Source organism: Lissotriton helveticus, chromosome 11, assembly GCF_964261635.1.
Source record: "Lissotriton helveticus chromosome 11, aLisHel1.1, whole genome shotgun sequence".
NCBI lineage: Eukaryota > Metazoa > Chordata > Amphibia > Caudata > Salamandridae > Lissotriton > Lissotriton helveticus.
In genome coordinates, this window is record NC_136072.1 from 1,183,513,951 (window position 1) to 1,183,528,139 (window position 14,189).

General features: G+C 44.3%; 1 protein-coding gene across 2 annotated transcripts in view; it reads left to right on the forward strand.

Annotated features, from left to right (window-relative positions):
- The first annotated feature begins 6,050 nt into the window (after window positions 1–6,050).
- STX2 (syntaxin 2) overlaps window positions 6,051–14,189 on the forward strand; it is a 331,612-nt gene continuing 323,473 nt past the window's right edge. The window contains exon 1 of one of the 2 annotated variants that reach the window (XM_078668008.1): window positions 6,051–6,296. In XM_078668008.1, the coding sequence (XP_078524134.1) occupies window positions 6,267–6,296 (30 nt within the window). In that variant the 5' untranslated portion in view covers window positions 6,051–6,266. The remainder of the gene's footprint in view (window positions 6,297–14,189) is intronic. The other variant, XM_078668007.1, reaches the window with a different exon arrangement.

A 14,189-nucleotide genomic window follows, 5' to 3' on the forward strand; every position in this document is an offset into this window, starting at 1 on the left:
CCCCGACCGCTGGCAATGACCGGCAATGCAAGATCTGCACTTCGTAATACAGCATTGAGACCCCCGTAGTGACATCAACACGAATCTCCAGCAACAGCTGTATGAGACACCCAACAGGATTTTTGCACTACAGTGATAACCATCCAAAACGCTCTTCTTGCTCCCTGAGGCCTCCTCCACTGTGAACGGAACCCTTTGCACTGGACATTAGAAAGTAACTTTTTCAGCTGGACTAACCTGGTCCCTGTTTCTGGCCCACATTTCATCGTGGTCAGCCTGAACTTATGACTTTCACCTGGTCTCGAATGACCAGATAACCGTGAATGCGCTTTGTGCTTTTAGGCGCTATTATTACCTTAAATCTTTAAAATTCTACATCTCCAGTTCTAGTGATCTGATTTTTGGAATTTTGGTGTTAAATAATTTATGACATTTTACTGTGCTGCATAAATACTTTACACATTGCCTTTAAGTTAAACATGGCTTCTTTTTGCGCCAAGCTACTAGAGGGTTAGGCACTGGTTAATTTAGTGACTTATTGTGGTGCACCCTGACAAGGATTGTGGCTGTTTATTTAGTAGGACTAGAAAATAATACAGGGGTTCTGCCCAAATCACCCTCCCATACCTGAGCAAGGGACATCACAAAGATGCAAAAATAGAAACAATTGATACTGAGGGATTAATTCAACATTTAATTCTACACAAGATATAATTAATTATCCTGTTTTTTTACAAATATTTGTAGACAAGTCACTATTCACAAGTTATAAAGACATATATACGTGTCACAAGACGAAGTGGGGCACAGAATTTTTTTTTTTAAATCATATCTCAAAAACACATACAATATATGTACATATCACATGTACACTATATACACTACATATACAACAATATACCCTAAATATATATATATATATACACTTCTCAAACTATTCACTCCTAATTTAGAGTGATACACAACTGAAAAGAAAATCCTCAAAACGCCTGAGATACAAAATGTTCTCAAACAAACTGTTTTTTCCAAGGCGCAAGAAATTAAACAAACAAGTACAAAATTATGGGGACTCCTTATCACAAAGGTGACGACGCAGTCGCGGTCGCGCTTCCGCCAGTTGTCTTTTATGGCTTCATCAGGACAAGGGTACTTTAGAATTATTCTCACGGGGGTTAAACCAATCCCAAGAAATGGGGTGGAAAAAACGGCTTCCTCGTCTGGTGCACACTTCACGTGCCCCTTGAGCAGAACTGCAAGCGCCCACTTCAAAATCTGGAGGACAATTCCCTTGAAACGAATAGCAGGAAGGGAGGGAGGGAGAAACTCGCTCATTCAAAACTCCTCCGTCTGTGGTCTGAATTAATCAACGATCCATCTACTGGCGCCCACTGCAGCAAACATCCGTTTCTTTAGTAGGGTCACCCCCAACCGACAATCCAATTTCTCATAGGTTGGGAATCAGAAACAGAGTACAGACACATGCAGCACAAAAATAGATTGGTTGCACAGAGAAACAACACAAATAGTATGTGCGCATTTGTGCGTACCAGTGTTTAATCTTGTTAGAACATAAGGCCTTGCCTTTTTACTATGTCAATGTTTGCTGGATTCACACACCTTCAGGAAATGTCTTTTCTGCTCACAGGTTCCCGTAGGAGCGTAGGGCAGTTACAAGCTTGTGGAGCTCAATAGACACATTGGGGACAGTCCTTGCCAAATTTTGATAGCAGCGAGCGAGAGTCTTCGACACAGGAGACAGGATCAAATGATCTGCAATGTGTGTCGTGATCAATTGCTTTTGGACTGGACAGGTGTGGACCGAACTGCATCTGCCATATCAGCATTCATGCCAACATTTAAAAAAAAAGGAGAGTGGGAGATTTAAAACAAAAATGTTGGATAATATTTTCTCCGATTGGCTTCTATTGCAGGAGAGGCATTTTCAGGCAGAAGACAGACAAAATAAAGCAATTTTCTTGCTTCAAAAATCAGGAATCTCCTGCTTGAATCGGGTCTCTTGGCTTGTATGTAACTGGATATCCTTCTGATGGCTGGATTTTCCAGCAGTCTTTCTTTAAGCCTGAATTACTCGCAGTTTAGCTTAGCGCTTAGGTTTCAGTGCCTTTTCAGCATTTTAATTGTCAAACTCACACTCCACTTCTGCTTTTAGGTGGCAAAAGCATCGAAAGCTTGACCGATCATTTGTCTCTTTAAGTGAAACGTATGTATTTTGGGAAACTCTTCTTGAGATATGTGTGTGCAGGTGTCAGCTTTTCATTTCTGTTTTACACTGAACACAGGCAATTCATTAATAAACAACCATGTAAACACAATTTTGAGAAGTAATGTCACTTTCCTAGTACAGAATGATTGTTCTTTCTTTTGGACTTTGTAGCACAATGTTCCGTTTCGAGGGAATGTTCCCACCTCACCTATTGGGATGAACAGTGTGGTTTTCATAAGAACTTGCCCTTGTATATTATCCAGCTATATTTGTACTAACTATTGAAGTGATCGGGGTTCAGAGCCGCATTATGTGAATCTGTGGGATAGTGCTGAACAATTTGTTTTTAGAAGTTGTATTGTTCCTTTTTAACCTGAATAGCCCAATTTCTGTTATTTTAATGTAAATATATTTATCTATGGTCTATTTTGCATTATAGAAGAAGCCCATTCTTGAGGATGTTAGGCTCACATTCTCTTGATTTTTAGGACACGAGTCCATGTCGGTTTGATCACTGATATATAACTTTGATTTATTTCTTAGAGCTGAACTGTATTTGGTTCTGCTTACACAATTCCTGTATTTTATTCTGAGCATCATGCTATTATTTGATTTAAATGACAGATTCTAACCATTTATATTACTTTCTGTAATGCCTTTAAATTCTTCAATAAATCTTCATGGTTTCATTGGACGCACTTGACATAAGTAAGAAAAGCGCTATCATAAGTGATAAACTCAATCTCCGGCTAAGTTATATCCTTTAAAAGGGCCTAATTTCATGGAAAGGGTTTTAGAATAATACCAAAAACTGTGGTGGGCAACTCCGTACATGCCAACTTAAAAATAAATGTGACCGTGTGAGGAGGGGGCAAGGCCTTTCAAGGGGCAGGCTTCATGCCCATACATGTCAACCCTCCCGATTCAGATAAGAGACTACCAATTTCAAGGCTAGTCTCCAGCTTCCCGATTTCTGCATGCAGAAACCTGATTAGGAGTTTTGTAAACCTGATGCCTGTCATGCACGATCCAATCTCCCCCTCAAAGAATTACCTTTGACGCCAAAGGTTAATGCTTTGTCCTTAATTCTTGGAGGGCAGATTAGAGCATGTGACAGGCTTCAACCTTTTATTTTTGGCAGATTTACATAGTGCACACAAAACCAGAGTTTAGAACTTTGTTTTTTGTTTGCATTATGTTAATAAACTACCAAAAATAAAGTGTTGTTTCTCTGTCCCCATACATGCCATTAGACCCTATTAGGCAGATTGCCTCTGCTTCAATATGTCAGTGGGTAATATACATTCTCCCAACTCTTTTTTTTTAAATATACCATTTGCGTGCTCTAAAATGTTGCCACTTATGGGACCCCTTCCCAAAAAAAAACCAAAGGGTCAATGAGACTGTCATTGGTGTCCTTGGGTATTTTCAAATCTCTTAATTGAGATCAGCTGCTCACAGCATCAAAAGACAAGCTGGAAAGCAACTTTATGCCCACACTTGCCAATAGATCTGATTCAGGTGGGAGACTCCTGATTTTGAAGTCACAAGTGGCTTTATTTTGGCTGTCTCCCGCCTGAAATTGCCCTTGCTTCAATGGAAGTCAATGAGGGAAATACATTCTCCTAACTATTTTTTAAAAATCTCCCACTTTACTCTTCCAAAATGTTGGCATGTATGTATACAGTGGTTTTAAGCATTTCATCTAGTGCCTGTGTGAAGGGAACTGAAATTGTGTGTCACATGATGGCAGTATGTGAGTTGGGAGGGGAGAGGAGAGGATGTAGCCTTAGGGCTAGAGCAGCCGACTGAGGAGCTGGGGAACAGGGTTCCAGCCTCAGCGTCGCTCAACAACCTGTGATTCTGGGAAAATCACATAATCTCCCTGAGCCTACCAAATAATGAATAGGTTCTTGTATAACATAACTGGTGCTCATGTAAAGGGCTCCAGTACCTTCCGGTTGAGTTCGCTATCTAACTCTGCAAAAAATAAAACTCATAATACCCAAATGTCCTGTGAAGTGATAATCGAAATGTAACCCCAATACTACCAACTTTGCATCAAGGAATCTGGACAATTCAATGTTCAATATTCTGTTCATCAAGTTTATGACAAGAGCAGCAAGAAGATTTATAACTAGAGAGAGCCAGCAAGCAAACAATGGTCAACCATAAAGGCGAGGACCAAACCCCTCTGTTCCACTAAATAGCAGTTGACCTCGGCCTCTTTCTTTACCCAGACTATTTTCTTGGCCTCTTGTGTGCCCCAGGACCATTAAACCATCATATGTAGGATGCTCACCATATTAACGGACCCGCGCCTCCAGTAGTATTAATCATTTATTCTCAATGACTATGATCTTGTTCTATGGCCTCAGCAGATGTTAAACCAGAAGGGACAACCACCACTGGCGTAACGAGAAGTGAGGGGGCCTCCCTGCACGGTACTTAGAGGGGCCCCCTCTGGGCTCAATCAGGAGCTCTCCGGCCACAGTGCAGTGCCGAGGGGGGCCCTTGGAGCTAGAGGCCCCCCGCACCGCAGGGGCTGCGTGGGCCTGTGTTACGCCCCTGACAAACACTGCCCGCAACTGTTTTCTAATTGCTTGTTATGAAGTTGTATTATCCTGACAAAGTTACTTTTTTACTAACAAAGATAAAGATTGCTAGGTCCTTTTAATTATGTGTGGATTACTTTTATTTCTTAATTCATTGTGATTATATAAATGGATTAAAACAGACATTCCTAGGAAGATTCTTAAAGAAAAAAACAATATATTTTTTTTAAAACACAGCATTGAGATGAAACACGCGTCTCTTGTACTGTGTAAATAAATACTTTAGCAATATTGATACACGTTTTTATTATCACTGATGCATGTTTACCATTGTAATGATTTTTATTATTAAACAATAAAGTTTGCAGCATTCTACTAACAACTCCAAAGCAATCCACATGTTTCAGATGCAGTTTCAATGGGTACAAATAATCTAGGGGAATGTTTAAGGAGTTGCACTCTTGCACGACAGTTCTCTTCCTTTGCTCTCTATGTGTGCCCAGAGTTAGCATATTCAGAGGAAAGGTTAGCGGTCTAGCTCTTTTTTAGCTGTGCTGTTGTGTGGTTTATTTTCACACTCCTGGCTTTATCGTCATCTCATTCCCTAGCTTTCGTCCACATTCTAGTCCCTTTTCTATTGTGACAAAAATATAAAGCTTGCGTTCCAAGCCTCTCTTTCACCCTGGTCCGATAAAGGCCTCTTAATGGGTGTTTGGGATTTACATGGCCCCGCCCATGCACGTTCCCATAGCCCCGCCTTTCTAGTTCGCGTGGCTTGCGCTGTCCCACCTGAAGGGCCTACCCAGTCCCGCCCTCCTCTTTTGGACCGGCCGCTGCTCGCTGGCTCCGCCCCATAGTACATGCCTCCGACCTCTCCGTCCGCCTATACTCCATGACTCGCTCCCTGGCCCCGCCTACGCGCCAACTGGTCCCGCCCCTCCTCTGCCTGGCCCGGCCTCTCTTTTTGGCCACGCCCTCATCTCTCTAGGTCCGCCCCCTGCCTGACCCTACTGTGCTTTAGCACCGCCTGTTTACTTTCTGACCCCGCCCCATGCTCTTTAACTCCACCCCTCATCTGCCTGCCCTCCCGCCTCTCCCATCTCTCTCTAGCCCCGCCTCTCCTCCACTTGACACCTCTTTCTAGCCCCGCCTCCTATCTGCCGGGCCCCACCTCTCCCCCTGGCTCCTCCCTCTATCCCCGCCCCATCTGTGCCTGTCCCCGCCATTCCCATCTCTGGCCTCTCTCTAGCCCCGCCCCTCCTCTCCTGGCCCCTCCCCCTGCCCCGCAGCGCCCGCTGAGAGGTGGATGGAATGCCTCTGTGGGCCCTGCGGCCGTCGGGCGGGGCTGCGCATGCGCGGAGCGGGCCGTTGCCTCAGTGGTTGCCGTGGCACCGGGGCGGGCTCTGGAGGCTGCGAGTAACGGGAGCCGGCGGAGGGACGGCAGCAGCACGCTTCACCCCGCGGACCGCACCGGAGCCGGCTCGGGCATGAGGGACCGGCTGGCAGAGCTGTCGGCGGTGAGTCAGGGGGGGAATAACGGGGGTGCTGGGAATAACGGTGGGGGGTGCTGGGAATAACGGGAGCAAAGGGGGGCTGGGAAAAACGGAAGCATAAGGGGGAATAACGGGGGTGCTGGGAAGAACGGGGGTGCAGGGAATAATGGGGTGATGGGAATAACGGGAGCAAAGGGGGAATAACGGGAGTTGCTGGGAATAACGGGGGTGTGTGCTGGGAAAAACGTAAGCATACATAGGGGGGAATAACGGGGGTGCTGGGAATAACGGGGGGGGGGGGGGTGGTGCTGGGAATAACGGAGGGGGCCTGGAATAACTGTGGGGGTGTGCTGGGAATAACTGTGGGGGGGGCGGAATACAAAATAGGAGCAACTGAGTTCTGGAATACAGTAAAGGGAATCACCGGCTGAGAACGCAGACATTACAAATGACAGGGCAGGGATATTCAGAAGCATTCGATGGGTGCAGAGAAAACAGGGGTCTGGAAACAAGTAAAACAGGATGGACTGTATCAAGGATGGGTATCACAAGGGGGTGGCGTAACATTAAATGAGTGCACGGAATAGTGGTAAGTCCATCTTTTCCCTAATAGATCCTTAAAGGAAAACAATCTGCTTTTTATGATTAAAGTCTAATGTTGCATACGTTGCCACATAGTACTTCACAGATAACAGGAGCAGACTACATTTGCAGGATTACTTGCCACCTGTGATATTTCTTGGGATAAATGATTTGCACCCTGTTTAATCTGTAAGGGACCTAAATTAGGCATCCCAGTTTGTAATACCACCTATAATCTCGTGCATTTTTGTAATTTTTAGTATAACGTGTATTTACCTGTGCATTAGTGTTTTTTATGTTTTAAAAAAACATTGGTTAAACATTGATTTATTGTGTGTTATTCTTGTGCATTGTTCAGTTCTTAGTTTCCTACTCGAGTCCGTTTTGTTTTGCATCTGTACTCTGAGGTCAGGTTTTATGCTATAAACTGGGAAGGGGGTTTAACAGTAAGAGACCTTAAGATATCGATCTCTCGTTTTGGTGGTGGCACAGAGGCTTCAGTTACATTGCACACAGTTTTCATTTTAAATGTGTTTAGTTGTGAGTGAATTAAAGCCAATTTTCTTTTTCTTTGTCAAAGTATTAACACTAGATAGGGAGATTAAGAAATATTGCGTAATTTTTTTGGAACCCCTTATGTGTCTTAACTTATTACGTCCTTATATATTTATCTAGGCTATTGGTATTCAATACCTGCTACAACAAGGTGGCAGTAAGTCTGGCATCCTCCTTAATTCAAGGATGTCTTGCTTCAATTACTTGTTTGATGACCAATATCCCTTTAACATTGAATGCTCATAAAGTGAGGTGTTGGTTCTAGGGAATCATTCTCAGTCCTGAACCTCTGTTTGCTAGTAACATGCGCTTGGTCCACCCACTGCCTCTACTGCTGAACACAATAGTGGTGTTAAACTCACCTTCTGCCCTGGTGTCAACATGATCACTGATGCATGTTACTCCTTTTTAAAGAATTTAAGAGAGTTCTTCCCTGCCACTGATTTGTAGAGGTGTTGGGGATCTAGGCAGCAAACTCATCCGTTTTGGATTATGGCAATGCCCCTCGCTTGTATTTACTAAATATCGTATCTGTTGCCTTTAGATTGTACAACATCATAATCCACAACTGTTATTTATTTGACTCCGTGCACTTCTACTGAATCCAAGTTGGACTTCCTCCACAGGGTACAAGTGACCAAATGGATCTTATTTTAAGACACTTTGCTTGGTGATATCACTTGTCCTGGGCATCTGAGCTCTTGGCTTCAGCCTTCAAAATCCTGACATGCGTTGATCATTTTCTTGTGCACTCTTGGTATTGCCCATGTTCCATCGGAGCGGAGCGGGTGGACTTAGGCCCTATACCCAGTACCCCAGAAGTAAAATACTCTGCCAATGGGGGTGTGAGTTGTGCCTGTGATAGTGCAGGAAGTAACCCATTAAGTTCAGACCTAGTAGCATGGCCAGTTCTTGTTACATTTATATATCTGAAACTTATACTTACATTTTAGCTAGATTTGTAATCGGATTTAAGATTTTTAAAAATCGTTGTGTAGTCCTCAACCTAGCTCTGTTACCGTGTTTATATGAAGGCCTATTTTCAGATGATTCACAAGGAAACAAACATGGACACACCCCAGAAGGTATACTCTACATGGTGTTTATCTCATATCAGTACATGGGGGTCAGATACCAATATGATATGAAACAAACGCAGACAGGTACTTGCCTTCTGTAGTGCCTACATTTGTTTCCATGAGAAGCACGCGAATATTACAAGAGGATCTCCTGCTTTTCCTCTAGTAGAAGGTCTCATCCCACATGGCATTCCTGTGCAGGGTACCAGGTATCTATCTAATCTATTTTATCTAATATTATCCTATCTATTGGATCTTATTTATCTATCTAATCTTATCCAGAAATACAGGGCAATAGTGCCTGTGTAATGTATTATATCCATTGAAAAGCTGTGGTGCTGTTTGATGAGTGTGCAGTAGGACGCGGTATATGGTTAAAGAAATTCACGGAGTAAAAATCACTCCCCAGACATTTTATTTTATACTTTTACACATGTGGCTTATTAACCCTTTAACTGGTGCAGCCCCGTACTGAACAGGGTTTTGGTTATTTGGGGTAGTTCACACTTAGTGCTCCATAACTTTTTTTTCCACATAACATATCCACCCCAAATTTGTGTCCTTTTTCCAACATCCTGCGGTTTCTAAAAGTACCCAGGGTTTGTGGACTCCCTGGGAGAGAATGGAGAAAATAGGCAATATATAACTACATTTTGAGTTTGGGGGAAAAAGGAGGTAAAAAAGGGCTCTAGATAAGTGTCTGGTTTTCCCCCCGCAAAAATGGCATCAAAAAACGGTTTGCTGTGCTAAAGTGATTTGTGGAGTTCTCCAAGGGTCATCACTCAGCCTCACCCTCTTCAACACCTACATGACTCCCCTGGCACACTGTCAGATCACACGGACTCAACATAATATCCTACGCCAACGACACCCAGCTCATCATCTCTCTGACCCTTCCAGATTTAACTTTTACTCCCGCATGATGGACGCCACGGAATAGATGAGATTCAACTGTCTGAAACTCAATACTGAAAATACGGAGATGCAAGTTCAAGATGATGACCCATGCCTACAAAGCCCTATACATTGAAGGGCTAGCATACCTCAACAAATGACTGACCTTCCACGAACCAACCAGACACCACTGGTTCATCTTCAGATCCCTCACAGAGACCCACCAGATCCGACGAACCAACAGCTGAGGATGACCCTTCTCTCATCTGGTAGCCAAGACATGCTACTCCCTTTCCTTACACCTAAACGCCTCTGCATTGCTCCAGCAATTCAGAAGGGACCTCAAGACCCAGTTGTATGAATGAGATATGATCAGCAGAAGCCAAAAGCGCACAGAGACCTTAAGGGTTGAGTTGTCGCACTATATGAATGATTGCTTGACTGAGTCACCATCCTCTGAGCTTTCAGGATTATGGATAGCTGAATAAATAACATTTTTTTCTCGCAGTTTTGGCATTTTTCATTGAGGTAGCCCTTTTTGCCTGTTTTTATGCTCTAACCTACGTCCAGTTAACGGTGGAAACCAGTGTGAATAAAACAACTTTATTGTGTAGTTAGTTAAAACATTACAATTTTAGCATAAAATGCACCAAATTTGACGACATACTCATTTACGCTTTAAGTTGCGTGGCTTTAGGGTTCTGAGTGCGTGCACTGTGCCATTTGGCATACATCCAGGGTTTGATGTACAAAGTGTCGAGTGCGTTTGTCCTTTAAAAAAAAATATTATGCTAAACATATTACGTCGGAAAACCAAGACGACGCATTCATGTACAAAATGTGGCGAGTGTTCCCTAGCCTCGTTTACGGTGTTTATACGGGTACCTTGTTCAATTTGGGGCTGACACTGGGCAAATATCTCATGTGCAAAAATTGCCTTTTCCCTTTTAAAAGCAACCCAGCTTAAACTAATTTAATTTTCAAGCACAAATCTTACAATAAAACATTGTGTGTCTAAAATTGGTGGAAAAAACTATGTGCAAGTGCATACCAAGAGTCCACTGTCCTTCATTCACATTATTTGAAAGCCTGTACTGTGTAATTTGTGACTGCCACAAGATTGAAAATGATATGCGGGAGTACAAGGTCGTGTAACAATCTTAAAGTTGGGAATGGAGCATAATTGGATCTGTGTTCATGATGTGCTAGATGTCCGCTGTCCTCTTTTCCAATAATTATGGGATTGCACTTTGCGAGATGGAGAGGGGCAGCCGCAAGACTTAGGTCTGAAGTGAGCCAAATGAGTTCGATGTAGTCTTTAATAATTCGCTGACTTGTTGCAAAAACGTAGTTGTCCTGCATGCAAGTTTTAGCGACTGGCTATTTAGTAATGCTATTAAAGCAGGGCGACATGACTGTATCCGAAGAGAACGGAGGGCTGGAAGTAAAAGGTGTCGTCTGTACTGACAACTGGGCAGATGCACATGAAATGTAAAACGGACTCTTCCGCAGAGACTGCACAGACTTGTCGGTCATGTTTGTCTCCATGTTGGGACTCAGGCCCGGACTGGCCGTAGCGGGCACCGGGCAATCCCCCGGTGCGCCGCAAGGGTGGGGGCCGGTTTTGGGCCCCTGGAGGCCGATTTTTCTACAGGGCCGTTTTTGCAGCTTAGCTGCAAAATCGGCCCTGTAACAAAATCGGCCGAAAACCGTCCCTGGCAAAGAGCTCGACGGCACCCCAAACCCCCTGGGGGGAGGCGGCCGAGCACTTTGCCAGGGCCGGTTTTGGTTCCCAGTCCGGCCCTGCTGGGACTTGATCTTTTGAGGGAAACAGAAGAATGATCAAGAGAAACGATAGATTTCTGAGAAGTAGATAACATTCCAAATTTAGCAAGATGTCATATGTGTGGTTCCCTCAAGGGTTTTCCTAAAAAAAACTAATCGTTCAAACAAAGGAATACTGAAAATGAGTAGGGAAAAGCAGCCATTTGTGACCGTTTTCTTCAGTAACTTTTTGTCACAATGGCTGATTTATAAAAGCAATATGCCAGTACATCCGCTAGACCTTTCTGGTTGCGGGGATATAGAAGGTTTGAAGGTTCTCCAAAAACCCAAGGTACACAGTGGCAGAACAGAGCTGCACCGTACAATAGTTTTCCATTTTGAACTGAGTTTAGACTAATTCATATGGTGAAATATGTAGGGTGGAAAATGGATGGCATGTACTTCTGAAATGGTTCACAAGGTATGGAGTTTAGCAGCAGTGGTTACTTGTACATCTCTGAATGTGTGGGTACTAGCATATGATGAAGAGGGTATTTTTCAAAATGTCTTCTTTCCTACACACTGGCTTACGTTTGGAAGCCACAAATGCTGCAAAATCCAATTAGTAACAACACATGTTCTGCTATTCTATGTACATGTTGTGGCATAGTGGGCAGCCCCCACCCCGACATTTATTTTAAAAATAGACTCTGGTGTTTGGTGGACTTCATACCTCCTGTGGAGGAGCTGATCAGAGGTAATTACCCCATACGACCCCCCCCTTCCCGGGGGGGGGGGGGTAGCAAGATTCTCGAATCCCTGGTGTCTTGTGGGATAATTACCCCATCCCCGTGGATGGGGGTGAGGAGGGCAAACAATTGTTATCATATGGGGTGGGGGGAGAACAATTCCTTGTCCAAAGAGCCGCTCCCCCAAACTCCCTTGTTTGGGGGTCGCTCTCTTATGGAGATCCCAAGCAGGGATCTACTGGGCAGATATATCATTGGAAAAGGCAGATTCTCCCCTTTCCAACGATACCTCTCGCACCCCAGTCGGTGCTCCTGGGCTGAGATATGCCCCTGAGCACTGATGCAGTGAAAATAAAACAAGCCCATTGGCACGTTTTACTTTCACTTTAGTGTAATGACGTCTGCATGCCCTGTGCACTGATCGTCATTACTCCATAGAAAGTAACAGACTCGGGCTGCTCGAGAAGCTCTTCCTTAGCAGCCAGAGAGAAAAAATTATAAAGGAATCCATCTTGTAGCATCATAGACTGACAGACTTGACAAGATCAGGTTGCGGACTGAGGTAGGAGCTGAGTAATCTTATGATAGTCTTGAGGTGGCATGGTGAAAGGGGCAGTGACGTGATGCTGGATCTGTCGTAGAGGTAGGAGCTGAGATGAGCAATCTTGTCATGATCGAGGCTTGAGGTGGCATGGTGAAAGGGGCAGTGACATGATGCTGACTGGATCTGTCGGAGAGGTGGGAGCGGAGTAATCTTATGATTGAGGTGGCATGGTGAACGGGGCAGTGACGTGATGCTGACTGGATCTGTCGGGGAGGTAGGAGCGGAGTAATCTTGTCATGATCGAGGCTTGAGGTGGCATGGTGAAAGGAGCAGTGACGTGATGCTGGATCTGTCGGAGAGGTGGGAGCGGAGTAATCTTATGATTGAGGTGGCATGGTGAACGGGGCAGTGACGTGATGCTGGATCTGTCGGAGAGGTAAAAGTAAAAGTAAAGTCCACATTTGTAAAGCGCACAATCACCCGTAAGGGTCTCTAGGCGCTGGGGGGCCGTCGGGAAGATTAAGCGAGCTATTGCCCAGAGTCACATGGTGCTGGGCTGACCTGCCGCCGGAGCCGGGGATCGAACCGTGGTCCCCAGATTCCAGCGTCAGTCGCCCTGGCCGCGGCGCCACACCTGAGGTAGGAGCTGAGTGATCTTATGATCGAGTCTTGTTGTGTCTTGGTAAAAGGGGCAGTGATGTGATGCTGGATCTGTCGGGGAGGTAGGAGGTGAACCCATAAAGAATTCAGATGCCCATTTTCTGTAGCTCGGCTAGAAAGGAAAGGTCGTGGATTGCGTCTAATGCTGCACTCTTGCTCTCTTGTGGGAGTGTGGTATCTGTTGTTTACTGTGGTCTTCAGGTTGCCCTAGTTAGAGATGCCAACTAATTCTGTCCCCTTCACAGGGTGGCTAAAATCCAATTTTTTGGTGTTTAAATATATTGTTTTTTTCGAAGAAGTCACAGATCTGAATAAACAGTGCTCTTTCATCGAGTTTTGCAGAGAGTGAATCATTGAAGATTGGAATGAACAGTGCTCTTTCCTCGAGTTTTGTAGAGAGTGAACCATTAAAGATTGGATCTGCTGTATCTCGATTATTTTCTTGGTGAGGTTCATAGGAGTATCTTCCCCAATGATAGAGCGTTCTTATTGATGGTGGTAGCTGGCATGCCGCAGCCACTGGAAGTAGCATGTTCTGGAAGGTTTGGATTGGGCAGAGGTCTGAAGGCGAACGTCTTTTTGTCTTCTTAATGCAAGATTTCTAGACTCTGTTGAGTCGTTGGCGGATAAAATTCCTACATGTGTGTACTAAAGTGACAAAAAGTCAACAGGAATAAGCATGGAATGGGAGTTTCTCACCAAAACCTAAAAATTGGAGACCTAACAAAGTTAAGGATTACCGGACATCATCATGTCTAAGTTGGTCTCCCTAACCTCATGTTCGTCTTAAATCACAAAGTCGCTACTGTCAGAGCTAACAAAGCAGCTTCTAAATCTGCCAACTAATCCACTGCTTTGCACGCCACCTTTCAGTATATACAGCACTGTTCACAAATCTAAGCTTAATAAGAGTGTTTCCTCTTTGAAGGTGTCCGCCCCTCTAATGCCAGTGAAACCGATGCCTCAAACTCTCCACACAGCCTGGCCACTCATCATCCTCTCATTTTCCGAATGAAGTTCTTCATATTTGCCATCATACCCCTTGCCTAAATACCAGTGCTGACCTGCAGACAGTTTGCAAATGTAGACC